Source organism: Protopterus annectens, chromosome 3.part1 (assembly GCF_019279795.1).
Source record: "Protopterus annectens isolate FY-2018-M chromosome 3.part1, PAN1.0, whole genome shotgun sequence".
NCBI lineage: Eukaryota > Metazoa > Chordata > Ceratodontiformes > Protopteridae > Protopterus > Protopterus annectens.
In genome coordinates this window covers 441454316-441477970 of record NC_056732.1, presented here as the reverse complement: position 1 = coordinate 441477970, position 23655 = coordinate 441454316, and the positions used below count along the sequence as shown (strand labels likewise).

General features: G+C 45.3%; 1 protein-coding gene across 1 annotated transcript in view; it reads right to left on the bottom strand.

Moving 5' to 3' along the window:
- KMT2C (lysine methyltransferase 2C) overlaps positions 1-23655 on the bottom strand; it is a gene marked incomplete in the record, with an annotated part of 4117755 nt that overhangs the window by 3019359 nt on the left and 1074741 nt on the right. The window contains 1 exon segment of the mRNA XM_044066891.1: positions 349-441. Coding sequence (XP_043922826.1) covers positions 349-441 — 93 coding nt within the window.

The window sequence follows — 23655 nt, the reverse complement described above, 5'->3', positions numbered from 1 at the left end:
TGAAAACCCTCACAGAGTACCGATCTGGCTCCTGGAAGGAGGTTGACTGATGGGATAGAAAATGCTTTGGAACATACAGCTTTGCAATAATAAACAGCAAGAAAGGTTAGAAAGTGCCATCGGACAACATACCTCTTTATACCCAATGTCCTTGTGCCTTGGCAGTAATGCCTCGTCCAAATCCAGGACATGTAAATTCCAATTTATCCACCATTTTTTTTAAACATATGCTGTTAAACTGCAGTAACTAATGTGATGGCTACTTAGCCAAATATTCCACAATATAAGACTTGCCTGGGTTCATCAAAATTACAATAGACATTTCTATCAATAAAAAAAAAATCTTACCAAGTTCTGCTGATTGTTCTTTCTCAGCTTGAAGAGAAACCTCCACCTCATGGTCTGCTTTTCTTTCAGTATTCATTTGATTAATGCAAGATGCTTTAAATAAAATATAATACAATTACAACAGGCTCTGAAAAGCATATTTATACAGTGGAAAATTCCATTAATAGTTTATTTTTTTTTTTAATTATAAACAATTTTAATGAGGTCTATAAACCACACATTCATTTTTTTCTTTCCATAAAGTACAGTCACAATCACATACACATCTTGTAAACAGATCTTCCACAATGACTCCTGCAGCAGAGCAGCAGACAGAGACAGGACTGACAGCTTTAGGGTGCTAAACCCTGCCTAGGATTCTTTTCTGAGCTAATTTTAGTACAGCACTCCATTGAGATGGAGTAAATAAGAAAAGACCTAGACTCCTTCGTAGCCCTTGTTAGAGGTTTCCCAAACAAGATCAGACAATGTCAGAAATATGTGCAATCAAACAGGCAAGTAAAAAGAATCAAATAAACCCTACATGGCGAAGAGAGACCAAAAGAAAAAAAATCTCCACATGAAGGAAACATAGCAGGCAGACTAAATCCTGAAAGTATACTTGCGTAAGGTGAACTTAATATATCAATAGATGTTCGAATGATCACTGCTACAGTAGTTTTAGCTATATGCAGCTAAATCCTGCCAAAATTTCAAAGCACTTTCCATGAAATCTAACTGTCAAGGAACTCGAGCTGAGCTGACTAAAAGACAAATTTGGGTTCAAAGTTCTTCAAAGTTTTCCCTCCAGCACAGATTGAGGTTGAGTCATGAAAAGACGTTAGGAACAACAAAAAAATATATATTCACAACCGGCAAACAGCACAAACCAAAAAAGAAAGGGATGGGAGTGGAGGGAGGGAGCAACTACTGCATCAGTGATCGTTCGAACATCTACTGTTATGGTAAGATCAGTTTACACAACTGTACTATGTTCATTATATTGCTCACTGCTGCAGTACCCTTAGCTACATGAATAGATAGCTACCTACATTTGGGAGGAGGAAAAAGAAGAGTGCAGAAGTCCCAGAAGAGCTGCCCTTGCAAAGCTTGATCTGGACCTAGAGAAGGAATCGAGCTTGTAATGCTTTGAAAATGTATGTTCAGAGGACCAAGCAGCATAGTCTAGAATACTTTTAGAATTCAACCTTGTGCAAAAAGCCATAGATGAAGTCAGGGTCCTGGGCAGAGTGGACCTTGACCCTGCCTGGAATAGATTTGTTATGCTGAGTATAACAAAATCCAACAGCCATGGACAACTGTTTGGAAATGGTCTGTTTTGACACAGGATGTCCCTTCTTGCCTTTATAAGAAATGAAAAATTGTGTGAGTTGGTATAGTAGTAAATGTGTTTATGTCACAGACACAAGGCACAAGGTTTGATTCTCACATTTTAGGGGGCTAGGCATAATACATAATGGTTAAGGTCTTTACCTCACAGATACAAGATACAGGTTTGATTCAGGAGCAATAGGCGCTGACTGTAGAAACAAGGGCCCTAGGGCCATTAGCCTAATAACGTCCTATGATCCTATAAGATCTGAAAGATTTAGGTCTGTCAAGACAGTACCTCTGTTGTCTGTATGGAGTATCCTTTCTTTCTTATTTTTGGGTTCAAGAAAGAAAATGGGGATATGGACAGTTTGGTTTAAAGTAAATTAATGTACCACTTTAGGCATAAAAGAAGGATTAGTTCTCAAAGAAACCTTGTTCCTATAGAAAATGAGAAATTATAAACTCACCATAAAAGCCTGCAACTCCACTACCCCTCCTGCAGAGGTCAGAGCAATCAGTAAAACTGTTTTTGATGTTAAAAACCTCAAGTCAGTCATAATAGCTGCTTCAAATGGAGCAAATGTTAGCTTCTCTAACACAAAATTAAGATCCCAAGGAGTGGCCACATGTACTCTGGAGGTCTTAGAGCGGGATCCATGGCTAATAAATGAACCCAATAGGGGAATAAGAAATATCACAGGATAGTAACTCACAGAAACACTGTAAAATCAGAGAACAACTAGCCCTGAATGAGTGATGGTTTTATTACACCAACTAGAAAACCTTAACTATTTGCTAATATATGACTTTCTAGTAGCAGGGTTTCTTGCCTCCATTACTACCTGCTGCACATTCTCAGAAAACAGATGCCTAAAGGGAATTAAGATGATATCCATCCAGGCAGTCAACTGAAGATGACTGATGCGGAGGTGTATCAAAAAAACTTGTTCTTGTATGAGTAGATCCAGTTTGCGAGGAAGCTTGAGGTAATTGTCCTTGGCAATTTCCAAAAGAAGGAAGAACCATGACCGCCTGCACCACAGAGGAGTCACTAAAGTGACAGCCTAGTGAACACCTATGAACTTAATGCCCACAAAGGCTGTTTTAAGCCTAGCTATGCATCCCAAAAGTACAGTTTTGTACCTACCATAAATGTAGATGTTCGAGTGTTCACACTGCTGCAGTCATTACACTTGGGTTATCCTGCCGTCAGGCGGGCCCACAGTCGGCCAGAGTTCCAAAGTCTTGGTCCAGCGTCGGTTGCTGTCGCTTCTTCCCTGACATCAGTGCGCCAGGGGTATATAAGATGCATCCGATGCCATTTTCTTCAGTTTTTCTTGCCCCAGATGTCAGGTACCCCCAACTAGGTAGGCAATACATATTACTAATAAAAAATATACATATAAAATAAAAAACAATACCTTCAGTTACAAGCAAACACACCACAAAGGTTGTATAGGATAGAAAGGTATAGATAAGTCCAGCTAGTTCAGAGGGGATGGAGGGAGGGTAACCTGGACTGCAGCAGTGTGAACACTCGAACATCTACATTTATGGTAGGTAGAAAACTGTACTATGTTCATCGTGTTACACTGCTGCAGTCATTACACTTGGGTAGAATCCCAAAGCTAAAGTTGGGTGGCTGGTCTATAAAGAGTTAGGATTGGCTATGAGGCCCTGCAGAACTGCAGTGGCAAATCCTGCTCTGGATTTAGAGTAAAGAGGCAGGTGGTAATGCTTGGTAAAGGTGTGCATTGAACTCCAAGTTGCAGCCTCCAAAATTTCCTTGGTAGGTACTCCTCTGAGAAAGGCTGTTGAAGTGGCTGTTGCCCTGGTGGAATGTGGTCTAATGTTATTTGGGACTGATTTTCCATGCTGTGTGTAGCAGTAACTAATACAGTGTCCTATCCATTTGGATATAGTCTGCTTTGAGATAGCCTTGCCCTGTGATCCTGCAGCATATGCTACAAACAGTTGCTCAGTTTTCCTGAAAGCTTTTGTTTTGTCCAAGTAGAAGTGTAGCTGTTTGTGTATGTCCAAAGAATGCAGAAGTTTCTCCCCTTTATTCAAAAAGTTGGCAAATGGATGGTTTGGTTAAGAGCCACACTAGATATCACCTTTGGCATAAAGGTAGGGTTTGTCCTTAAGGAAACCCTGTCCTGATGAAAAATTATAAAAGGTTCCACTGCCATTAATGCCTGTAGCTCTCAGACTCTTCGTGCTGAAGTTACTGCCAGGAGCAGAGCTGTTTTCCATGATAAAAATTTTAGATCAGCTGTATTGGCTGGCTCAAAAGGTGGTAGGGTCAGTTTTTCCAAAACGAAATTGAGGTCCCAAGTTGGTGTTGGTGCTCTCCGGGGCGGTCTTATGTTTTTAGCCCCTCTGAGGTACTGCTTTAGCAAGGGATGAGAGAATAAAGGAGGATCCGTGTTGTGATGTGCTTAAATGGCAGAGGCGTGGATCTTAATTGATGAGAAGGATAGGCCTCTGTCCAGCATCTCAGTTAAGTATTGTAAAATCTAAGGAATGTTTGGAACAAGAGGGGCAAGGCTTTGAGCCTGGCTCCAGGCACAGAATCTCTTCCATTTTTCTGAGTAAGCTTTCCTGGTGCTAGGCCTCCTGGCCTCCAAAATGACATCCATAACAGCTTTAGAGAGAAGTGTTGCCTGTTTGACTAATGTATCTGCCATGCAGCCAGGTTTAGGGTTTTGAGCTGACTGCAGGATCTGATTGTTTTGTTGAGTCAGAAGGTGTGGAATTTGAGGCAAAATCCATGGTGGGCCTTGGGCTAAGTTCCTTAAGATAGGGTACCAGTACTGGTGTGGCCAGTCTGGAGCAATCAGGATCATCTGTGTTTTTTCTTATCTGGCTTTTAGGAGTACCTTTGAAAGGAGAAGCAGTGGTGGGAAGGCATACATTTTTAGGTTTTTCCAGCTGAACAAAAGAGCATCCACTTTCCATGCTTGTTTGTGATAAGTCCTTGTGCAGAATTTTTGTAGTTGGCAATTCAGTGGGGAGGCAAAAAGATCTATGTCTGGGCATCCTCATTTTTTTTTTGCGTTACCATGCTGAAGATTTGTGGATTCAATTTCCATTTGTGAGGTTCCATGATATTTCTGCTTAGATCGTCTGCCAGAGTATTTTTCTTTCCTGGCAGGAATTGTGCTTGCAGGTGAACTTGATACGTTAGAGCTGTGTTCCACAAGGTCATGGCTTGCCTGCATAGGGGATAAGAATGAGTGCCCCCTTGCTTGTTTATGCACCACATTACTGTGGTGTTGTCTGTCTTTAGTAATAATTGTCCTGGATACAGAAGGTCCTTGAAAGCTGTTAGGGCATTTTGAACAGCCAACATCTCTTTTTGATTAATGTGAAGATGCATTTGGTCTGTGGTCCACTTGCCCTGAATGCATTTTCCTGCCATGTGTGCTCCCCAGGCGTAATCCGAGGCATCTGTTAGAGTTTGCCTGGCTGTGGGTTGGGTAAAAGGCTGACCCTTGTTTAGGTGACATGCCTGTGCCCACCATCGAAACTCCTGTTGTAGGCAGTGAATCATTGGTATTACTGCTTCTAAACTGTGAGAGTGTTGAGTCCAAACACTTTTTAGGTATCATTGTAATTTCCTCATATGCAGTCTGGCATATGGTATTAGTAGTATGCAGGATGCCATGAATCCCATGGCCTGCAGAATTTTTCTTGCAGAGAGATGGGACTTTTTTGCCAGTAATTGAAAATATTGAGTTAGTTGAACTTGAGTAAAATCCTTGTTCCTGTTGTGGTACTATGTGAATAGCTCTCATGTCCATGAGAGCTGAAATTTGTTTTTGTGCCTCTGCCCATTGATTTTGTGGCAGGTCTGGCATTCCTTTTAGCCTTGGTAAAGTATGAAAGTGGAACCTGTAACCTTGAGACACAATATTCAGAACCCATTTGTCTTGGGTGATTGTTTGCCAGTTTTGAGAAAAAAGTGCTAGTTTTCCCCCTAAGGGGGCTTCCAAAAGGGACGTGCTTGGCGTACAAAGGGGAAAGTCATTGTGACTGTTTCCTGTAAGGTTGAGACTTGTCCTCACCTCCTTTTGGGGTTGAGGTGCCCCACTGTCGTTGTCTGTTTGAGCCTTGGGGTTGAGATCTGCCTCTTGGGTGTCTGTATCTGCCTCTCTGTGGCCTGTCTGACACTGGAAAGGACCAATTCTTTGTTGGCCAATTTCTGCTAAACCGAGGTGGCTGTACCTGTAAGAAATCCTTGACTGTTTGCATAGATTTAGCTTTATCCTCCATTTTTCTTAACACCTCTTCTGCCTTAACACCAAACAAGGTATCATGCTGTAAAGGAGCATCCAATAACTTTGCCTTAACATGATTACATAAACTCTGTTCTTTTAACCAAGCATGTCTTCGAATCACAGAACCTTGTAACTGAGGCTCTACAAGAGGCCTCTAAAGAATCAAAACCACATTGCAGAGTATGTTTTCCCACCTGTTCAACTGCATGCAATAAATCCTGCATTTCTTTACAATCAGGAGCTTCTGAGCTTGCAAGCATTTTCTGTTTTAACTGAGCCATTAAACATTGTTGGCAAAGAATCAGGAGATAAGCTGGATTCAGAGAACACATCATCCACAATATCTAGCACAGGCGGAATAGCCAGGGGCCTGTGCTGAGGCAATAAAAGGAAATCCCTGAGCCTTTTCTTGGATTCCGAGTAATCCTGACTTTCCCAATGGAAATGCTCCCTCATGGTATGTAAAGTTTCCCCAAAAGAATAATCCTCAGGAGGAGAGGCTGAAGGGATAGATTCTTCAGCATCAGAGTCCTCATAGGGGGGTAGAGAGTATCCCTGGTCTGAAGAGGAATCAGAGGAAATGGAAACCTGATCAGAGGAATCATAGTCTGTATCCTGCCTAGGCCTTTTCTTAGGAGGGGGATGGGAACCCCTGATTAGAGTAATGAGGTCTTCGGCCATTTTAAGCATCTGTTGCTTAGGCATGGAGGACTGTCCAGGAGAATGCTGTACTTGTTTCTTTGTCTTTAATGGTACCTTTGTCTTGGCTGTTGTTTTAATGGTAAGTTGTGAAGGTCTGAAAACACCCTCAGAAGCCGATGCCTGCTCAGCAGCTCTGGACCCATCTGGGGGATTAGTTTCCGTAGGCCCAATACCTTGAGTTTCCAGAGGCCTAGTCGTCTCCACATGGGAGTCGGAAGGGGCCTGTGGCTCTGAGGTAGCGGGTGTCAGAGGCTGCGAAAGCGCCTCACTGAGAACCGGTGACTGGCCTAGAAGAGGTTTCGTCATTGGTTTTGGACCTCGGATGCCTGTCTTTATCCTTGTCTTTGCGTTTTTTCGGTATTGCAGTCGTCAGTTGATCCGACGGCATAGTATAATTGAACCTTTGGCCAAAGTAGTGCAAAGCAAAATCAAAACGTCTTTTTATAATGCGTTTGTTAAATCTAGCACAAAACCGACAACTAGTGACGTCGTGATCAGGGCCTAGGCATGGAATACAGTAAGAGTGGAAGTCCTTATGAGGTATTTGCTTCCCACAAGAAATACAATTATTAACTTTTTCTGACATCGATCTGAGGCAAGAAAAAAGTTTCCCCAACGGGGTACTTAGCTTTATTGAAGACTTCGGATCTGAAATTGGACTTCGAAAATCTCAGGAGTCGGCCGACCAGCACTTGCGAACTGCTTCTGCTTCGGGCACCGCGCGGCAAGAAAGACTGAAGAAAATGGCGTCGGATGCATCTTATATACCCCTGGCGCACTGACGTCAGGGAAGAAGCGACAGCAACCGACGCCAGACCAAGACTTTGGAACTCTGGCCGACTGCGGGACCGCCTGATGGCAGGATAACCCAAGTGTAATGACTGCAGCAGTGTAACACGGTGAACATCCTCTGAAAAATTCTGGTACCCTTGATAAATGTAAGCAGAGACATGCTGCCTGTGTCCATTACAATACATGTGTCAAACCAGGGATCAAAGAATAGTTGTGAACCACAGATGTCCTTCTCTTCCATGTTGCAGTATTATTTTCCATCTCGGGTGACCTGACATCAGCTCCTACACAAAAGCTTAAGCCTGGCTGCTGTAGGTGCGTGGGACGTCACACGCAGGGCCATAACCCAGGGACCATAAATGTGACGTCTGCACGCACAGACCTCAGAACCTGAAGCCCAGTAGAAGGTGTACAAAAAAACAAGTTGAGGCCATGGAGCAAATGTCCCTGAAGTGCTGTAAAGAATATCCTGTAGGGAGTGGATACAGAGGTCAAAGACCAACCACTCAGAGGAGATTTAAAACAAAAAGGGGTATATGGAGGGTGGAAAGGAATATTGCAACATGGAAGAGAAGGACATCTATGGTTATGGTAAGATTTTACACAACTATTCCATGTCCTTCAACTCCTTTGTTGCAGTATTCATACTGTGGGAGAGTACCACAGCTAGAAAGAGTGAAGGGAGGGGCCAGAGGTAGAGGATTCCAATAATCCCTGCAGGATTGCCCTGGCAAAACCTGCTCTGGCCCTGCAGACCTGGACTAGCTTGTAGTGTTTTGTGAAAGTGTAAACTGTAGACCAGGTAGCTGCTTCCATTATGAAGGATGTGTCCAGCCCTCTAAAAAAGGCTTTGGAGGTAACCATGCCTCTAGTGGAATGAGCCCTAACTCCCCAAGGCAATTGTTTTCCATGATGTGAGTAGCAGAAAGTACAGTTGTGTACACTTACCATAAATGTAGATGTGCGAGTGTATTCACTGCTGCAGTCATTACATTTGGGTTATCTGCTTGCAGGTAGCCCTCAGTCGGCCTGATTAACAAAGTCTTGGGTCCTGCGTCAGTTGCTGTCCCTTCTTCCATGATGTCAGGTCGTCGGGGGTATAAAACATGCAGCCGACGCCATTACATCAGTTTTTCTTGCCCCAGTTGTCAGGTGCCCCTTTAATGGGAAGCAATTAAATATAAAATTACAATGACATACCTCCAACAAAAAAGCAAATACACCAAAAAGGCTTTTAAGCACAATAAAGGAAAGTAGAGGTATAGCCAAAAGAAGTTAGGGGGCTGGAGTGAGGGTAACCAGGACTGCAACAGTGAATACACTCTAACATCTACATTTATAGTAAGTGTACACCAACTGTACTATGCTCTTTGTGTTTCACTGTTGCAGTCATTACATTAGGGTAGATTCCCAAAGCTATGGTTGGGAGGAGGAATTTAGATAGCATTAGGACCATCTATAAGGCCCTGCAAGACTTCAGTGGCAAAGCCAGCTCTGGATTTAGAGAAAATTGGCAAATTATAATGCTTGGTGAAAGTATGTATAGAACTCCACGTAGCAGCTTCTAGGATGCCCCTGGTAGGAACGCCTCTGAAAAAGGCTGTAGAGGTAGATGCAGCCCTGGTGAAGTGAGGTCTGATCCCCTGGGGATAGGTTTTCCATGGTGCTTATAGCAGAAATGAATGCAATGGCCTATCCATTTAGAAATGGTTTGCTTTGAAATAGCCTTCCCCTCCGCCCTTGTAGCAAATGCCACCAGCAGTTGTTCAGATTTCCTTTGAGGTTTAGTCCTGTCCAAGTAGAATCTAAGTTGTCTGTGCACATCTAAGGAATGCAATATCCGTTCCCCTTTATTCTGTGGATTCGGAAAGAAGGTTGGCAAATGAAAGGACCGATTAAGAGCCACACTGGATACCACCTTGGGTATAAAGGATGGATTGGTTCTGAGGGACACCATGTCAGCATGAAAGATGATGAAAGGCTCCACTGCCATAAGGGCCTGTAATTCAGATACCCTTCTAGCTGATGTGATTGCTAAAAGGAAAGCTGTTTTCCAAGAAAGAAATTTTAAGTCTGCAGGAGCAGCTGGCTCGAAAGGAGGTAGACTGAGTTTCTCCAAAACAAAGTTAAGGTCCCAGGCTGGGGTTGGAGCTCTCCTGGGTGGTCTCAAATTTTTGGTCCTTCTGAGGAACCGCTTGAGCAGTGGATGAGAGAAGAGGGGAGGTTCTGTGTTATAATGAGCTGAAACGGCTGAGGCGTGGATTTTAATGGAGGAAAAAGAATGGCCCTTGTGAAGCATCTCAGTTAAGTATTGCAAAATCTGAGGTAAATTGGGTGCTGCTGTGCTCATCCCTTGAGATTGGTTCCAGACACAGAATCTTTTCCATTTTTCAGCATAAGAGTTTCTAGTACTAGGCCTCCTTGCCTCTAAAATGATATCCATCACAGGTTTACGGTGGGATGGTAAAGGAGAAATTATGTAATTAGCCAGACTGAGGGTGCAGAATCTGGTTCTCCTGCTGAGACAACAGGGAAGGAGTCTGAGGCAGGTGCCATAGGGATAACCATGACACACTGCGCAGGAGGGGGTACCAGTGTTGGTGTGGCCAGTCTGGAGCAATCAAAATCATCCTTGGTTTGTCCTGTTTAATTTTTAGTAGTACTTTGGAGAGCACAGGCAGAGGGGGGAAGGCATAGACTGATAGGTTTTTCCAGCTGAAGGACAGAGCATCCACTTTCCAGGCTTGTTTGTGGGGAGACCTTGTGCAAAATTTGTCCAATTTGTAGCTCTGGGGAGAGGCAAACAGGTCTATATCTGGGCTCCCCCATTTCCTTGTCAACATGTTGAAAATCCTCGGTTCTAGTTCCACTCATGTGGGTCCAAGAGGTTTCTGTTTAGTCCGTCTGCCAGTGTATTTAATTTTCCTGGCAGGAATTGAGCTTGTAGGTGCACTTGGTAGCTCAAGGCTGTGCTCCACAATTCCATGGCTAGTCTGCAGAGGGGGTAAGAATGTGTACCCCCCTGCTGGTTTATGTACCACATAACAGTGGTGTTGTCCGTCTTTACCATTAGTTGTCCTGGAAGAATGTGGTCCTTCCTTGAAGGCTGTCAGAGCATTCTGTACAGCTAACATTTCCTTATGATTTATGTGCAGGTGCATTTGACTTGGGTTCCATTTGCCTTGAATGCACTTCCCTGCCAGGTGAGCCCCCCATGCATAGTCTGATGCATCTATTAGGGTTTGGGCAGCAGGGGGTGGTGTGAAAGATAGTCCCTTGTTTTGGTGGCAGGCCACTGCCCACCAAAGGAACTCTAGGCGTAGGCAAGGTATGATAGGAATCATTGCTTCTAGATCCTGAGAATGTTGACACCATAGGCTTTTTAGATACCACTGTAGTTTCCTCATATGCAGTCTTGCATATGGAATTAGAAGAATGCAGGAGGCCATGAACCCCAAGGCTTGCAGTATTTGTCTTACAGATAGCAGGGTTTTTGTGGCCACTTGTTTGAAGTAGGTTGTCAAATTAATTTGTTTCTCTGGCGTGAGATAAGCCATCTGGGAAGTTGTATTCAAGCTTGCTCCCAGGAATACAATTTGTTGACAGGGTACCAGGTGTGATTTCTTTTCATTTACGGTGTACCCCAGACAAGTTAGAACCCTTTGTACAAAGGCCAGATGATTCAAAAGTATGTCCTGACTTTCTGCCTGAATTAGACAATCATCCAAGTATGGGTATATTTGAATATTTCTTTGCCTGCAAAATGCAATAACTAGAGCTAGGCACTTTGTGAATACCCTGGGCACAGTAGATAAACCAAAGGGCAGTGCAGAGAACTGATAGTGCGTGTAGCCTGCTTTGAAGCGTAGGTATCTTCTGCAAGATTCCCCGAGTGGGATGTGCAGGTATGCTTCTTTTAAATCTAGTGTTGCCAACCAGGCATCTTTGCCTAGCATAGGAAGTAATTGGTGAAGAGTCAGCATCTTGAATTTTGGAATCTGCAAAAAGGTGTTTAGAGTAGACGGGTCCAGGATAGGACACCATGAATTGTCTTTTCTAATACCAGGAAAAGGCTTGAGTAGAAACCTTGTCCCTTTTCCTCTTCTGGTACCAGCTGAATAGCCCCCATGCTTAAGAGAGAAAGTACTTGCTTTTGGGCCTCTGCCCACTGATTTGGGGATAGGTCCGGCCACCCGCTTGGTGTTGGCAACGTGTGGAAGTGAAATTTGTATCCCTGGGACACTATATTTTAAACCCATTTTGTCCTGGGTAATGAGTTCCCAATTCTTTGCATGAAGAGCAATCTTTCCCCCCAAAGGGGCAGTCAGTTGATAAGTGCTTGGAAATTTTGAAAGGAAGTCATTGAGAATGTTTACCATAGGGGGAGTGTTATTATTCCCAGATTTGGAAGTGGAGCCCCCCTCTGCTTAGTCGTGCGTGTCCCCTGGGACTGAAACCTGGGGTTTTTGCTGTGTCTGGGTTTGGCTTGAGAAGACCTGGAAGGGGCTGGAAAGGACCAATTCTTAGAGGGCCAGTGCCTACTAAACCTAGGAGGCTGAACTTGTAAGAAATCTTTAACAGCTTGCATAGATTTAGCTTTCTCTTCCATCTTTTTAAGAACTTCCTCAGCCTTGTTGCCAAACAGGCAGTCCTGATTTAAGGGAGCATCCAACAATTTAGCTTTAACATGATCCTAATAATGTCTTCTTGTGGGGAATGATCAGGCAAAGATTGCTCCTTAAGCCAAGCATGCCTTCTGAGCACAGACCCAGTAACAACAGCCCTGCAAGAGGCCTCTAATGAATCAAAACCACATTGCAAAGTATGTTTTCCAACTTGTTCAGCAGAATGCATTAAATCCTGTAATTCTTTATTTTCCACAGTCAGGAATCAATATTTTCTGTTTAAGCAATCCAATAACATGTTGCTGATACTTTAACATATGAAACTGGCAGTTTAAAGCCTTAATGGCCAAGGTTGCAGAAGTGTAAACCTTCTTACCCCATCTATCCAGCACCCTGGAGTCTCTATCAGAAGATGTAGGATTTTTAGCAGTAGAAGCCTTAATGCCCTTGGGCCCCTGTGAAATAGTCTCTGGATCCGCAATAGGATTTTTAAAAAGGAACTTGTGGGACTCAGGGACCCCGTAGTATCTGTCAGGTTTTCAGGGAGCAGGAGGCAAGGAATCAGGGGCCAAACTAGATTCCGAAAAAGCATCAACAATGTCTAGTAAAGCAGGAATAGCTAAAGACCTATGCTGAGGTAGGAGAAGGAAATCCCTAAGCCTCTTTTTTGAATCAGAAAAATCCTGGCTTTCCCAGTGGAAATGCTCCCTTAGAGTATGTAAGGTTTACCGAAAAGAAAAATCCTCAGGAGGGGAAGCAGAGGGAATGGAGTCCTCTGCATCAGAATCTTCATAAGTAGATAAGGGCAAATCCAGATCATCAGAAGAATCAGAAAAAAACAGAATCCTGGTCAGAAAATTCATAATCAACTTCAGTCCTAGGCCTCTTAGAAGAGGTGGGGGGGTTGGCTACCCCTGATTAGAGTTATTAGATCCTCAGCCATTCTTATCATTTATTTTTTAGGCATAAAGGCCTGAGCATGTGGCCTAGACGTAGTTTTTTTAGGCATGGTTCGAGATTTAGGCCTAAGTAAAGAAGGAGGCGTCGGTTTAATATGCAAATCCGTAGGCCTGAATACAACCTCAGAAGCCAATGCCTGCACAGCGGCTCCAGACCCAGCCAAGGTAGAGACATCAGCGGGTACCATAGTTGAAGCATCTCGTGGCATACCGGACTCCGAATGGGTCTCAGCAGAGGCCTGCGAATCAGAAGTAGTGGGTATCAGGGGCTGCGAAAGCACCTCACTGAGTACCGGCGAACTGGCGACTGGCTTAGGAGAAGCATCGTTGGCAGTTTTGGACCTCAGCAGCCTGTCTCGGTCTTTATCTTTGCGTTTTTTTGGAATCCCGGTAGTCGGATGGCTAACGACGACATTTCTGGATAATTAAACCGAGAACCGAAATATTTAGAGGTGAAAATATACCAATGATGGATAGTGCGCTGATTAAATAAAGCACAAAACCAACAGCAAGGTGGTCAGGGCCTAAGCAAGGAATACAGTATGAATGAAAATCTTTATGAGGTATTTGCTTTCCACAAGTAATGTAACTATTAACTTTTACTGACATCGGTAAGGAGCAAGAAAAAGTTTCCCCAACAGGGTACTTAGCTTTAGTTTAGACTTCGGTTCTGAAACTCGAAAACGAAAATTTCAGGAGTCAACCGACTGGCACTTGCGAACTGCTTCTACTTCGGGCACCACACGGCAAGAAAGACTGATGTAATGGTGTCGGCTGCATGTTTTATACCCCTGACGACCTGACATCATGGAAGAAGGGACAGCAACCGACGCAGGACCCAAGACTTTGTTAATCAGGCCGAATGAGGGCTACCTGCAAGCAGATAATCCAAATGGAATGAATGCAACAGTGAAACATGAAGAACATCAGAATGGATTTCCTGATTCAACAGGAAATGGTTTGCTTGAAGACTACCTTACCCAGAGCCCTGGGGTGAAAGGAGATGAAGAGTTGGTCAGATTTTCTGAAGTACTTAGTCTTGTCTAAGTAGAATCTCAGTTGTCTGTGTACATCTAGGGAATGAAGGATCCTCTCTGCAGTATTAGTTGGAGAGGGGAAGGTGGTAGGTAAGTGAATGGACTGGTTTAAGGATAGTTTGTTCATCACTTTGGACATGAAAGAAGGGTGTGTGCAAGATCACCCTGTCATTGTGGAAGGTGGTGGAAGGAGGACAGGCCATGAAGGCCTGTAGTTCAGACACTCTTCTAGCAGAGGCAATGGCCACTAAAAGAATGGTTTTCCATGTGCACATTTGTAGAGCAGCTGTGCTGACTGGCTCAAAGGGAGGTAAGGTGAGTTTGTCCAGCATGAAATTGAGGTCCCAGGGAGGGGTGGATGGGTTTTCTTGGTGGTCTGATATGCAAGACCCCCCTCAGGAAAAGTTTAACATCCTGTCTGGCAAGCAGTGGTGGCTGTAAGGGCAAGCAGGCTGAAATAGCAGAAGGGTAGGCTTTCGCTGAAGAATATGCAAGTCCTTCCTTAATGAGCTCACATATACAGCTAAAGACAAGTGAATGATCCACCTGAAAAGGATCCTTGTCTCTAAGGGAACATCATTTTGAGAATCTCTGCAATTTAGACAAATAGTTTTTCCTAGTCGTTGGTTTCCTGGCCTCCCTCAAGACTGTGAGCAGGTCTTTTGAGTAGTGTTGTCTGAAAGCGATCAGATGTTGATCACCCATACAGTTAGATGCAGCAGAGACAGCAAAGGGTGAATGAGAGTTCCCTTTTCTTGCGTTAGTAGGTCCACCTTTTGGAGTAACTTGTGGTGATTGCCCATGGCTAGGGAGTGAAGGGGGGGGGACCAATGTTGCCTTGGCCAACAGGGGGTCACCAGCAAGATTTTTGGTTGTTCCTTCTTGATTTTCAGAAGGAACTTCTGTATTAGAGGGAAGGGAGGGAAAGCGTACAGGAACATTCCCTTCCAAGGAAAGCTGAAGGCATTCACTCTCTAGGCTAGCGGAGTGTAATCCCTGGTGCAGAAAGTGTGTAGTCATCTGTTCTGAGGGGAGGCAAACAGATCCAATTGAGGTGCACCCCACTGGTGGACAATGTCTAGGAAGGTATCCCTGTGCAACATCCATTCGTGTTGTAGAGATGTTGTTCTGCTGAGCAAGTCTGCTTGTTTTCCTGAGAGAGGATGCCTGCAGGAAAAGGTTGTGGTTGGCTGCCAGATCTCAGATTTGCAGGGTTATCTGGCATAACTGGTCAGCCTTTGTCCCTCCTTGTTTGTTCAGGTACCTCATGACAGTTGTGTTTTCTGTTGCAATGTGGAGAAGCCCTGGTTGCAAAATGGGAAGGAAAGCTTTTAGAGCTAGCAAGACAGCAGTAATTTCTTCAACACTGATGTGTTGCTTTTGTTGAGCAGTCCGACATTGTTGAACCCTGAAATCTTGTAACGTTGCCCCCCACACTAGGTCTGATGCATCGGTGTGCACTGACTGGGAAGTGGTGGGAGTTGTAGAGGAATGCCCTGGTTCTGTAAAATTTGCTGAATCCACCATTGTAGTTCTACCTTCAGGCAGGGCAGAAGGGGGATCAGTTTTTCTAGAAGTTGTTGCCTCTGAGACCACACATTCTTTAGGTACCATTGAAATTTTCTCATGTGCATCCTTGCTAATGGGAGCATGAGAATAGTGGCTGCCATGAGACCTAGAACTTGCAAAAATTGTCTTGCAGATAGGTGAGATACTGAAAGAAGGTTTTGAAAATGGGAGAAGAGAGACTGCACTGTCTGGCAGGAGAAAGGATCTCATCAGGTCTGTCCTTATCCTGCAGCCCAGGAATACTTTGTCCTACTGAAGAAGCAGAGGATTTCTGAAGGTTTAGGGTGAATCCCAAGTTGTGGATGAGAGACATGGTAAACTTGAGATGGATCTGCAGGGTGGACTCTGATTCTGCCAGAATGAGAATGTCATCCAGGTAAGGGTAGATTTGGATTCCCTTGGTTCTGCAATAGGCAATGGCTGGGGCCAAGCACTTTGAAAAAACTCTGGGGGCCGTAGACAAGCTAATGGGCAAAGCTGTAAACTGAAAGTGTGAAGAGTGTCCAGTAAAGCGCAGAAATTTCCTGTGGTATGGCCTGATAGGAATCTGCAGGTAAGTATCCTTTAGGTCCAGAGTGACCATGAAGGCTTGGGAGGGGATGAGGAGTAGGAGGGTTTGAAGGGAAAGCACCTTGAAGGAGGGAACCTTCAGGAACAGGTTCAGATATTATTGGTCTCCAAGGGCCATCCTTTTTTGGAACTAAGAAAAGACGGGAAGAGAAGCCTTGTCCTTCCTGTCCTGAGGGAACGGGTTCTATAGGTCCTTGAGTCAGGAGTTCTTTCAGAATGAGAAGGAATAGATGAAGCTGATTTGTTGGAGGGAAAGGGATTCTTTTTGGTTTTGGTCTTTCCTTCCAGGATGGGAAATATCCTTTTTTGATGATGGAAACAGCCCAAAGATCTGCTGTGATGGATTTCCAGAAGGGAATGCAGTGGGTAAGGTGGGCGGATAGAGGCAGTTGAGCAAGACAGTCATGCTGAAGAGGGGCCCACTCTGCCTGGAAAGGGCTGTTTGGCTGGTGGCTGAGAGTTGGGGGGTCTAGAGTAAGGCTGTCTCCTGGATGCCCTGTGGGGCCTTGAGGAGGAAGGGCGTGATGTTAAAGGAGTCCCTTCTGACAAAGGATGTTTTTGCTGGGTAATTCCTATAATACCTAGGGAAGGGGGACACCAGCAGATGCTTAATGTCTTGTAGTTCTTTGCCTTTCTCTTGTAAGTTTTGGAAAAGTTCTGCTGAGTTTTTCCCAAATAAAATGTTGTGGTCGAGAGGAGCACCCATGATTTTGGATTTGAAATCCTCTGGTAGAGGTTGTAAGCGAAGCCAGGCTATCTGTGTAAGGCAGATGCAGCGGCAGCTGACCTGGCTTGGCTGAAGCCTCTGCTGGATTGTAACTGCACCTGATAGTGTGTCTGGCTACTTGTGTTGCTAGAGACAGTTTTGATGCAATGTCAGCTTTGGTTGGACAGTCTGGGGTAGAGGCCAGCAAGGTGGAACCCTGGGAGACAAGGTCCAGGGCGTATTTAACCATGTGGGTTTGGTAATTAATAGCATTGAAGGCCAGGGTAGAGGAGGTGTATTCGTTTTTAACCATTCTGTCCATGGTTTTGCTGTTTTTTTCTGTTGGGAAAAGTGAAGCAAGGGGTAATTGCCTAGACTGTCTGTCTGGAGACATAGCAATGACTGCTGGGTCACCCAGGGGAGGTTCTCACCAGAAATTTCTGGTCATCAGGCACTTTTTAAAATCTATCTGGCCTTTTAGGGGCAGGAGGTTGTGAATCAGGGTTCTTGGAGCCAGAGTTAAAGGCATCCAGGAAAGCTGGAAGCACAGGAGGAACAGCTGAAAAGGATGGTGACTCAAGTTGGAGAAGTTCAGAATATCTTTTCTGGGTATCTGACATTAAGGCAGTATCCCACTTGAAGCACTCTCTCATTTTTGTAATAGTTTCCCCAAAGGTAATGTCCTCTTGTGGGGAATCTCCTTCAATAGAGTCTTCATCTGGGGAGTAATCCACGGGTGAAGCAATTTGAGACATAGGAAAAGGATTCCTCAGAAGAGTAGTAGGACTGCTCTAGTTGTTCTTCTCCCGGATTAGTAGTGGGTAAAGGTAGGGAGGAAGCAGAGGCGGGCCTGGGGCTCAGCACAGGAATGTTGGTAGGTGAAGGGTCTGAGGGCCTAAGAGCTACAAAGGCCAGCATTAGTGAGTTGGTAAATGACGGCCGATCTGGAGTTCCTTGAGGTGTGGGGCTCAAGTGTTTAGTTTTTTTGTTTTTTCTTTGTTGGCATGGGCTTAAGGGTAGGCTTAGAGACAGAGGCCTGGGCTGGGGCAGGAGAAGTCTCAGTCGGCCGAACAAGTGTTGGTTCCCCCTTACCATCAGTTATGGCCTGCGTCTGGCTTAACTCCATGGACATGACTTCCATGACTGCAGAAAGTACAGTTGTGTACACTTACCATAAATGTACATGTTTGATTGTATTTACTGTTGCAGCCATCACCTGTGGGTTATCCCTGCTGTGGTAGCCCTCGGCCGGCCCGAATACCAGAGTCAATGTTTTTGTGCACCAGCTGCCATCACCTGTAGTCTGATGTCAGGTCGTCAGTGCTATAAAGTAAGGCAACCAACGTCATTACATCAGTTTTTCTTGCCCTAACCCATCAGAAGCACAAAGGAAAAGAAAGAAGTGGTCCTGGTGGCTAAAAGCCACCTTAGGAAGCTTGTGTCCCCCTAGGGTAAGATGTTAAATGGGGATGGAGGGAAACCAAGACTGCAACAGTGAATACACTCGAACATCTACATTTATGGTAAATGTACACAACTGTACTATGTTCTTCATGTTTCATTGTTGCAGTCATCACCTGTGGGAGGATTCCCAATGCTAAGGAAAAGGGTGGAAGGATAGGTTAAGTACTAGGTATGGCTCAGGAGGCCCTGCAGAATTGCAGAGGCAAACCCTGCCCTAGCCTTAGAAAAGAGAGGTAGGTGGTAATGCTTTGTAAAGGTAAGGACAGAGGTCTTCCAAAATGTCCCTGGTAAGTACTCCTCTGAGGAAAGCAGTGGAAGTGGAGGTTGCCCTAGTGGAGTGGGTACGGATAGACTTGGGGATGGGTTTCCCATGTAGTCTGTAGCAAAATCAGATACAGTGTAAAATCCATTTCGAAATGGTTTGTTTGGAGATGGGCTTCCCCTCTGCCCCTGGGGCAAAGCTTACAAGAAGCTGGTCTGTTTTTCTGAATGGCTTAGTATAGTCCAGATAGTATCGGAGTTGTCTGTGCATGTCTAGTGAGTGTAGAATTCTTTCCCTCTTGTTTTGAGGGTTGGGAAGGTGTACGGCCTGGTTAAGGGTCACATCAGATACCACCTTGGGCATAAAGGAGGGGTTAATTCTCAGGGAGACTCTGTTTGTATGGAAAATTATGAAGGGCTCGACAGCCATGAGAGCTTGAAGTTCCGAGACCCTTCTGGCTGAGGTGATAGCTAGTAGGAAGGCAGTCTTTCAAGTAAGGTATTTCAATTCTGTTGAAGCGGCAGATTCGAAAGGAGGTAAGGTTAGTTTCTCTAACACAGAATTCAGGACCCAGGGTGGCGTCTGAGGCCTTCTGGGAGGCGTGAGATTAGAAGCCCCTCTGAGAAATTGCTTAATCAAAGGATGAGAGAAGAGGGGTGGGTCTGAATCATAATGGGCAGAGATAGTCGAGGCACAGATTTTAATAGAGGAGAAAGAGAGACCACTACTGAGCAACTCTGCTAAGTAATCCAGGATGAGAGGGATGGAAGGTTGGGAGGTACTGCCCCCTTTTGTTTCCAGGAGCATTCTGGCCTCTGTGATGATGTCCAGGACCTGTTTGCTTAACAGGGACTCCTTGTTAGTTTTTAGTGTATAAGCCATGCTTTAAGTTTGAGAGTCTGTAGGTCTGGGTGCAGTACCTTCCCCCTCTCCTGGGTCAAAAGATCTGACATTAGGGGAAGCAGCTTTGGGGCTATAAGGTCAGACTGCGTAATAAGGGGTATCAATGCTGTCTGGGCCAATCTGGAGCAGTGAGGATGGCCTTTGGTTTCTCCTCCCTTATTCTGATCAGAACCTTGGGAATAAGGGGCAGAGGAGGGTATGCGTACACAAAGAAGAAGCTCCAGGGAAAGGTCAAGGCATCCACCTTCCATGCTAGGTGGTGATACTCCCTGGTACAGAACTTGTGCAGCTGGTGGTTGAGGTGCGAGGCAAAGAGGTCCACTTCTGGGGTCCCCAAATCCTGGGTGATTTGCAGAAAGATTTCTCTGTGGAGCTGCCATTTGTGAGGGTCCAGTGAGTTTCTGCTTAGGTGGTTCACCAGTGTGTTGTTGATCCCTGCTAAGTATTAGGCAATTAGATGTAGCCCCATGGAGGTGGCTGTAACCCAGAGACTCATGGCTACCCTGCACAGGGGGTATGACTGGGTGCCCCTTTGCTTGTTGATGTACCACATTACTGTGGTGTTGTCTGTTTTTATAAGGAGAACCCCTGGCCTGAGATGGGGTTGGAAGGAAGTCAGAACCTTTTTCACTGCCATCATTTTTTCTGGTAGATGTGCAAGTGAAGTTGGTGGGCAATCCAAAGGTCATGGGTACACCTGCCTGCTAGGTGAGCGTCCCAAGCAATGTCTGAGGGGTCGGTGGTGATGGTGTGGCCGAAAGGGCAGAGGATGAAGGGAAGACCCTTGTTCATGGCATAGGCCTCTGCCCACCAGAGAAATTCAGCCCTTATGCAAGGGATAAGAGGGAGAGTTGTCTCTAGGGACTGAGAGTGCCTACAGCAAAGGTTCTTTAACTACCACTGAGGTTTTCTCATGTGAAGCCTGGCAAGAGGGATGAGAAGGATGCAAGATGCCATGTATTCCAGGGCTTGCAGGAACTTCCTCACAGTGAGGTGACTTCCGGAAGCCAGCTGGGTGAAGTAGAGAGGCAGGAAGCTCTGCTTTTCTGGGGAAAGGAAGGTCATTTGGTTGCTGAGTCTAGCACAGCTCCCAGGAAAACAATTTTTCTGGTGGGCTTTTGCTTCGATTTTTTCTCGTTGATGGTGAACCCTAGGGAAGTTAGGAGTGATTCAACGAAGACAAAAGTCCTGAAGCAACTTTTCTTTGCAGTCCACCTGAATGAGGCAGTCATCCAGGTAAGGGTAAATCTGTATATTTCTCTGTCTGCAGAATGCTATAGCCGGGGCTAAGCATTTGGTGAATACTCTGGGAGCAGTAGACAAGCCAAAGGGCAGTGCAGAGAACTGAAAGTGTTGATAGCCTGCTCTGAAGCGCAGGAATTTTCTGCGCGATTCACTGATGGGGATGTGGAGGTAGGCATCTTTTAGGTCTAGTGTCACAAGCCAGGCATTTTGTGTGAGCATAGGCAGGAGCTGCTGCAATGTTCATTTTGAGTCTGGGGACCACCAAGGAGGTGTTCAGTTTGGATAGATCCAGGATGGGGTGTCAAGTGCCCTCTTTTCTGGGAAGAAGGAATAGTCTGGACTAAAAATCTTTTCCTGTTTGATCTGGAGGGACAGGTTCTACTGCCCCCTGGGATATTAGAGTTTGGACCTGTTTCAATGCCTCTGTCCACTGGTTTGGGGAGATGTCTGGGTACCCTCTTGGAATAGGGAGTTCACTGAAGGAGCATCTGTATCCCTGAGAAATTATTTTTTAAGACCCATTGGCCCTTGGTTATAGAGACCCAATTGTCCTTGAAGAGGGTAATCCTTCCTCCAAGTTTTTGATGAGTGAAAGGAGGGCAGAGGGGGAGGGAGAGTCATTCTGAGTGCTTACCATAGAAAAGCTTGGTTTAGAACTCCCTACCTTAAAGACGGAAGTGGCCCATTGTTTGCTTATTTGCTGGCCCTGGGATAGGGGCCTGGATGGACTGTCCCTGTGGGGCTTACTTTGGCCATGACTGCTAGGTGCAGGGAAGGCCCAGTGCTTAAAGGGAAAGTTCTTGCTGAATCTAGGAGGTTGAACTTGAAATAAATCTTTTACTGTTTGCATAGCTTCTGCTTTGTCTTCCATCTTTTTAAGCACCTCTTCTGCTTTTCCCCCAAACAGGCGTTCCTTATTTAGGGGTGCATCAATAAGTTTGGACTTGATATGATCAGGGAGAGGTTGTTCCTTCAGCCATGCACGTTCTCTAATAACAGATCCAGTCACCGCTGCCCTGCCAGAGGCTTCTAGGGCATTATATCCACATTGTAATGAGTGTTTGGCCACTTGACAAGCAGAGTGTAGTAATTCTGCCAGCTCTTTTGAGTTGGCACTGTCAGGAGAGGTACCAATTTTCTGTTTTAATTGTTCCAAAGTGTGTTGTTGATATTTTAACATATGGAACTGACAACTGAGTGCTCTGACAGCTAAGGTTGCAGAGGTGTATACTTACTTAACCCATTTGTCCAGAGCTCTGGAATCTTTGTCAGAAGGAAGAGGCTTCTTGGCCGAACTAGTCTTAGCTCCTTTGGGTCCCTGTGTAATGACCTCAGGGTCTGCAGCAGGATTCCTGTACAGGTATTTTGAGAATCCAGTACGCTGTAGTACCTGTCAGGTTTAGTTGGAGCAGGAGGCAGGGCATCAGGGGCTAAGCTGGATTCATGGGAAACATCATCCACCACTTCCAAAATAGGTTGGATGGCCAGGGGTCTGTGCTGGGGCAGGTCCAGAAACACTCTAAATCATTTCCTTGACTGTGGGAAGTCTTAAGATTCCCACTGAAAATGTTCCCTGAGGGACTGAAGGGTTTCCTCAAAGAGGAGGTCCTCCGGAGGGGAGGCAGAAGGGATGGATTCCTCTGCATCTGAATCCTCAAACAGTTAAGGGATGATGTTCCTCTTCAAAAGCAGAATAATCATTTTCCTCAGACACTTGGTCTGTCATAATTTCTGGAGAAGGATGCCTTTTCCTTTTTGGAGTGGGGGCCAGAGTACCTCGGATAAGTGAGAGGAGATGCTCTGCCATTTTAACCATTTAAGCTTGGGGTGGGGGAGCAGTAGCAAGATGGTGGCTAGAAGCAGATTTCCTAGGAGTGGCTTGGCTTCTAGGCCTGAGACAATCCGTCAGTCTCTGAGAAGTGTTAGTCGGATGAGAAGATGTCGTTTGTTTGTCTAGAATCGGTAGTGTAAAAGGCCTCCTCAGAAGCCGGTGCCTGCATTGCGACTCTGGACCCAACCGAGGCAGAGACAGCCAAAGGCTCAGAAGATGAAGTGGATTTCTGGGGTGTACCGGACTCCGAAAGGGTCTCAGCAGAGGCCGGCGTAGAAAGCGAGTTGGGCATCAAGGGCTGCGAAAGCACCTCACTGAATTCCGGAGAACTGATGACTTGCTTAGCGATAGCATCGTCGGAAGGCATAGCCTTATGTGGCCTGCCTCTATCTTCATCGCTACTTTTTTTTGAAATGTCGACAGATTGTTGGCTGATGGACGCCATATCGGAATTGGAAGACAGAACACGAAAATAATTGTCTATAAAACGAGCTCTATGGCGAATGGTTCTCGCATTAAAGAGAGCACAGAACCGGCAACGAGGGACATCGTGGTGTGGGCCCAAGCAAGTGACGTAGTAAGAATGAAAGTCTCGGTGTGGGATCTGCTTTCCACAGGCAAGACAATTGTTAACTTTTTCGGATATCGATTAAAGCAAGAAAAAAGGGTCCCGAACGGGGTACTTAGCTTTAGACGTTTTCTGCTGAAATTCAACTTCTGGTAGCGACCGACTGACACTCATGCGAACTGCTTCTGCTACGGGCTCCACAGCAAGAAAGACTGATGTAATTATGTCGGCTGCCTTTGCTTTATAGCACTGATGACCTGACATCAGACTACAGGTGACAGTAGCCAGCTCACAAAAACACTGACTCTGGTATTCGGGCTGGCCGAAGGCTACCACAGCAGGGATAACCCACAGGTGATGACTGCAACAGTGAAACCTGAAGAACATCGCCCTCTTCCAGAGGAACCGTCGAAGCTGATGGAGTAATCGGGTGTCTCTTGGCCCCTATATTGGTAGTCGACTGGAAATCTGACGGCG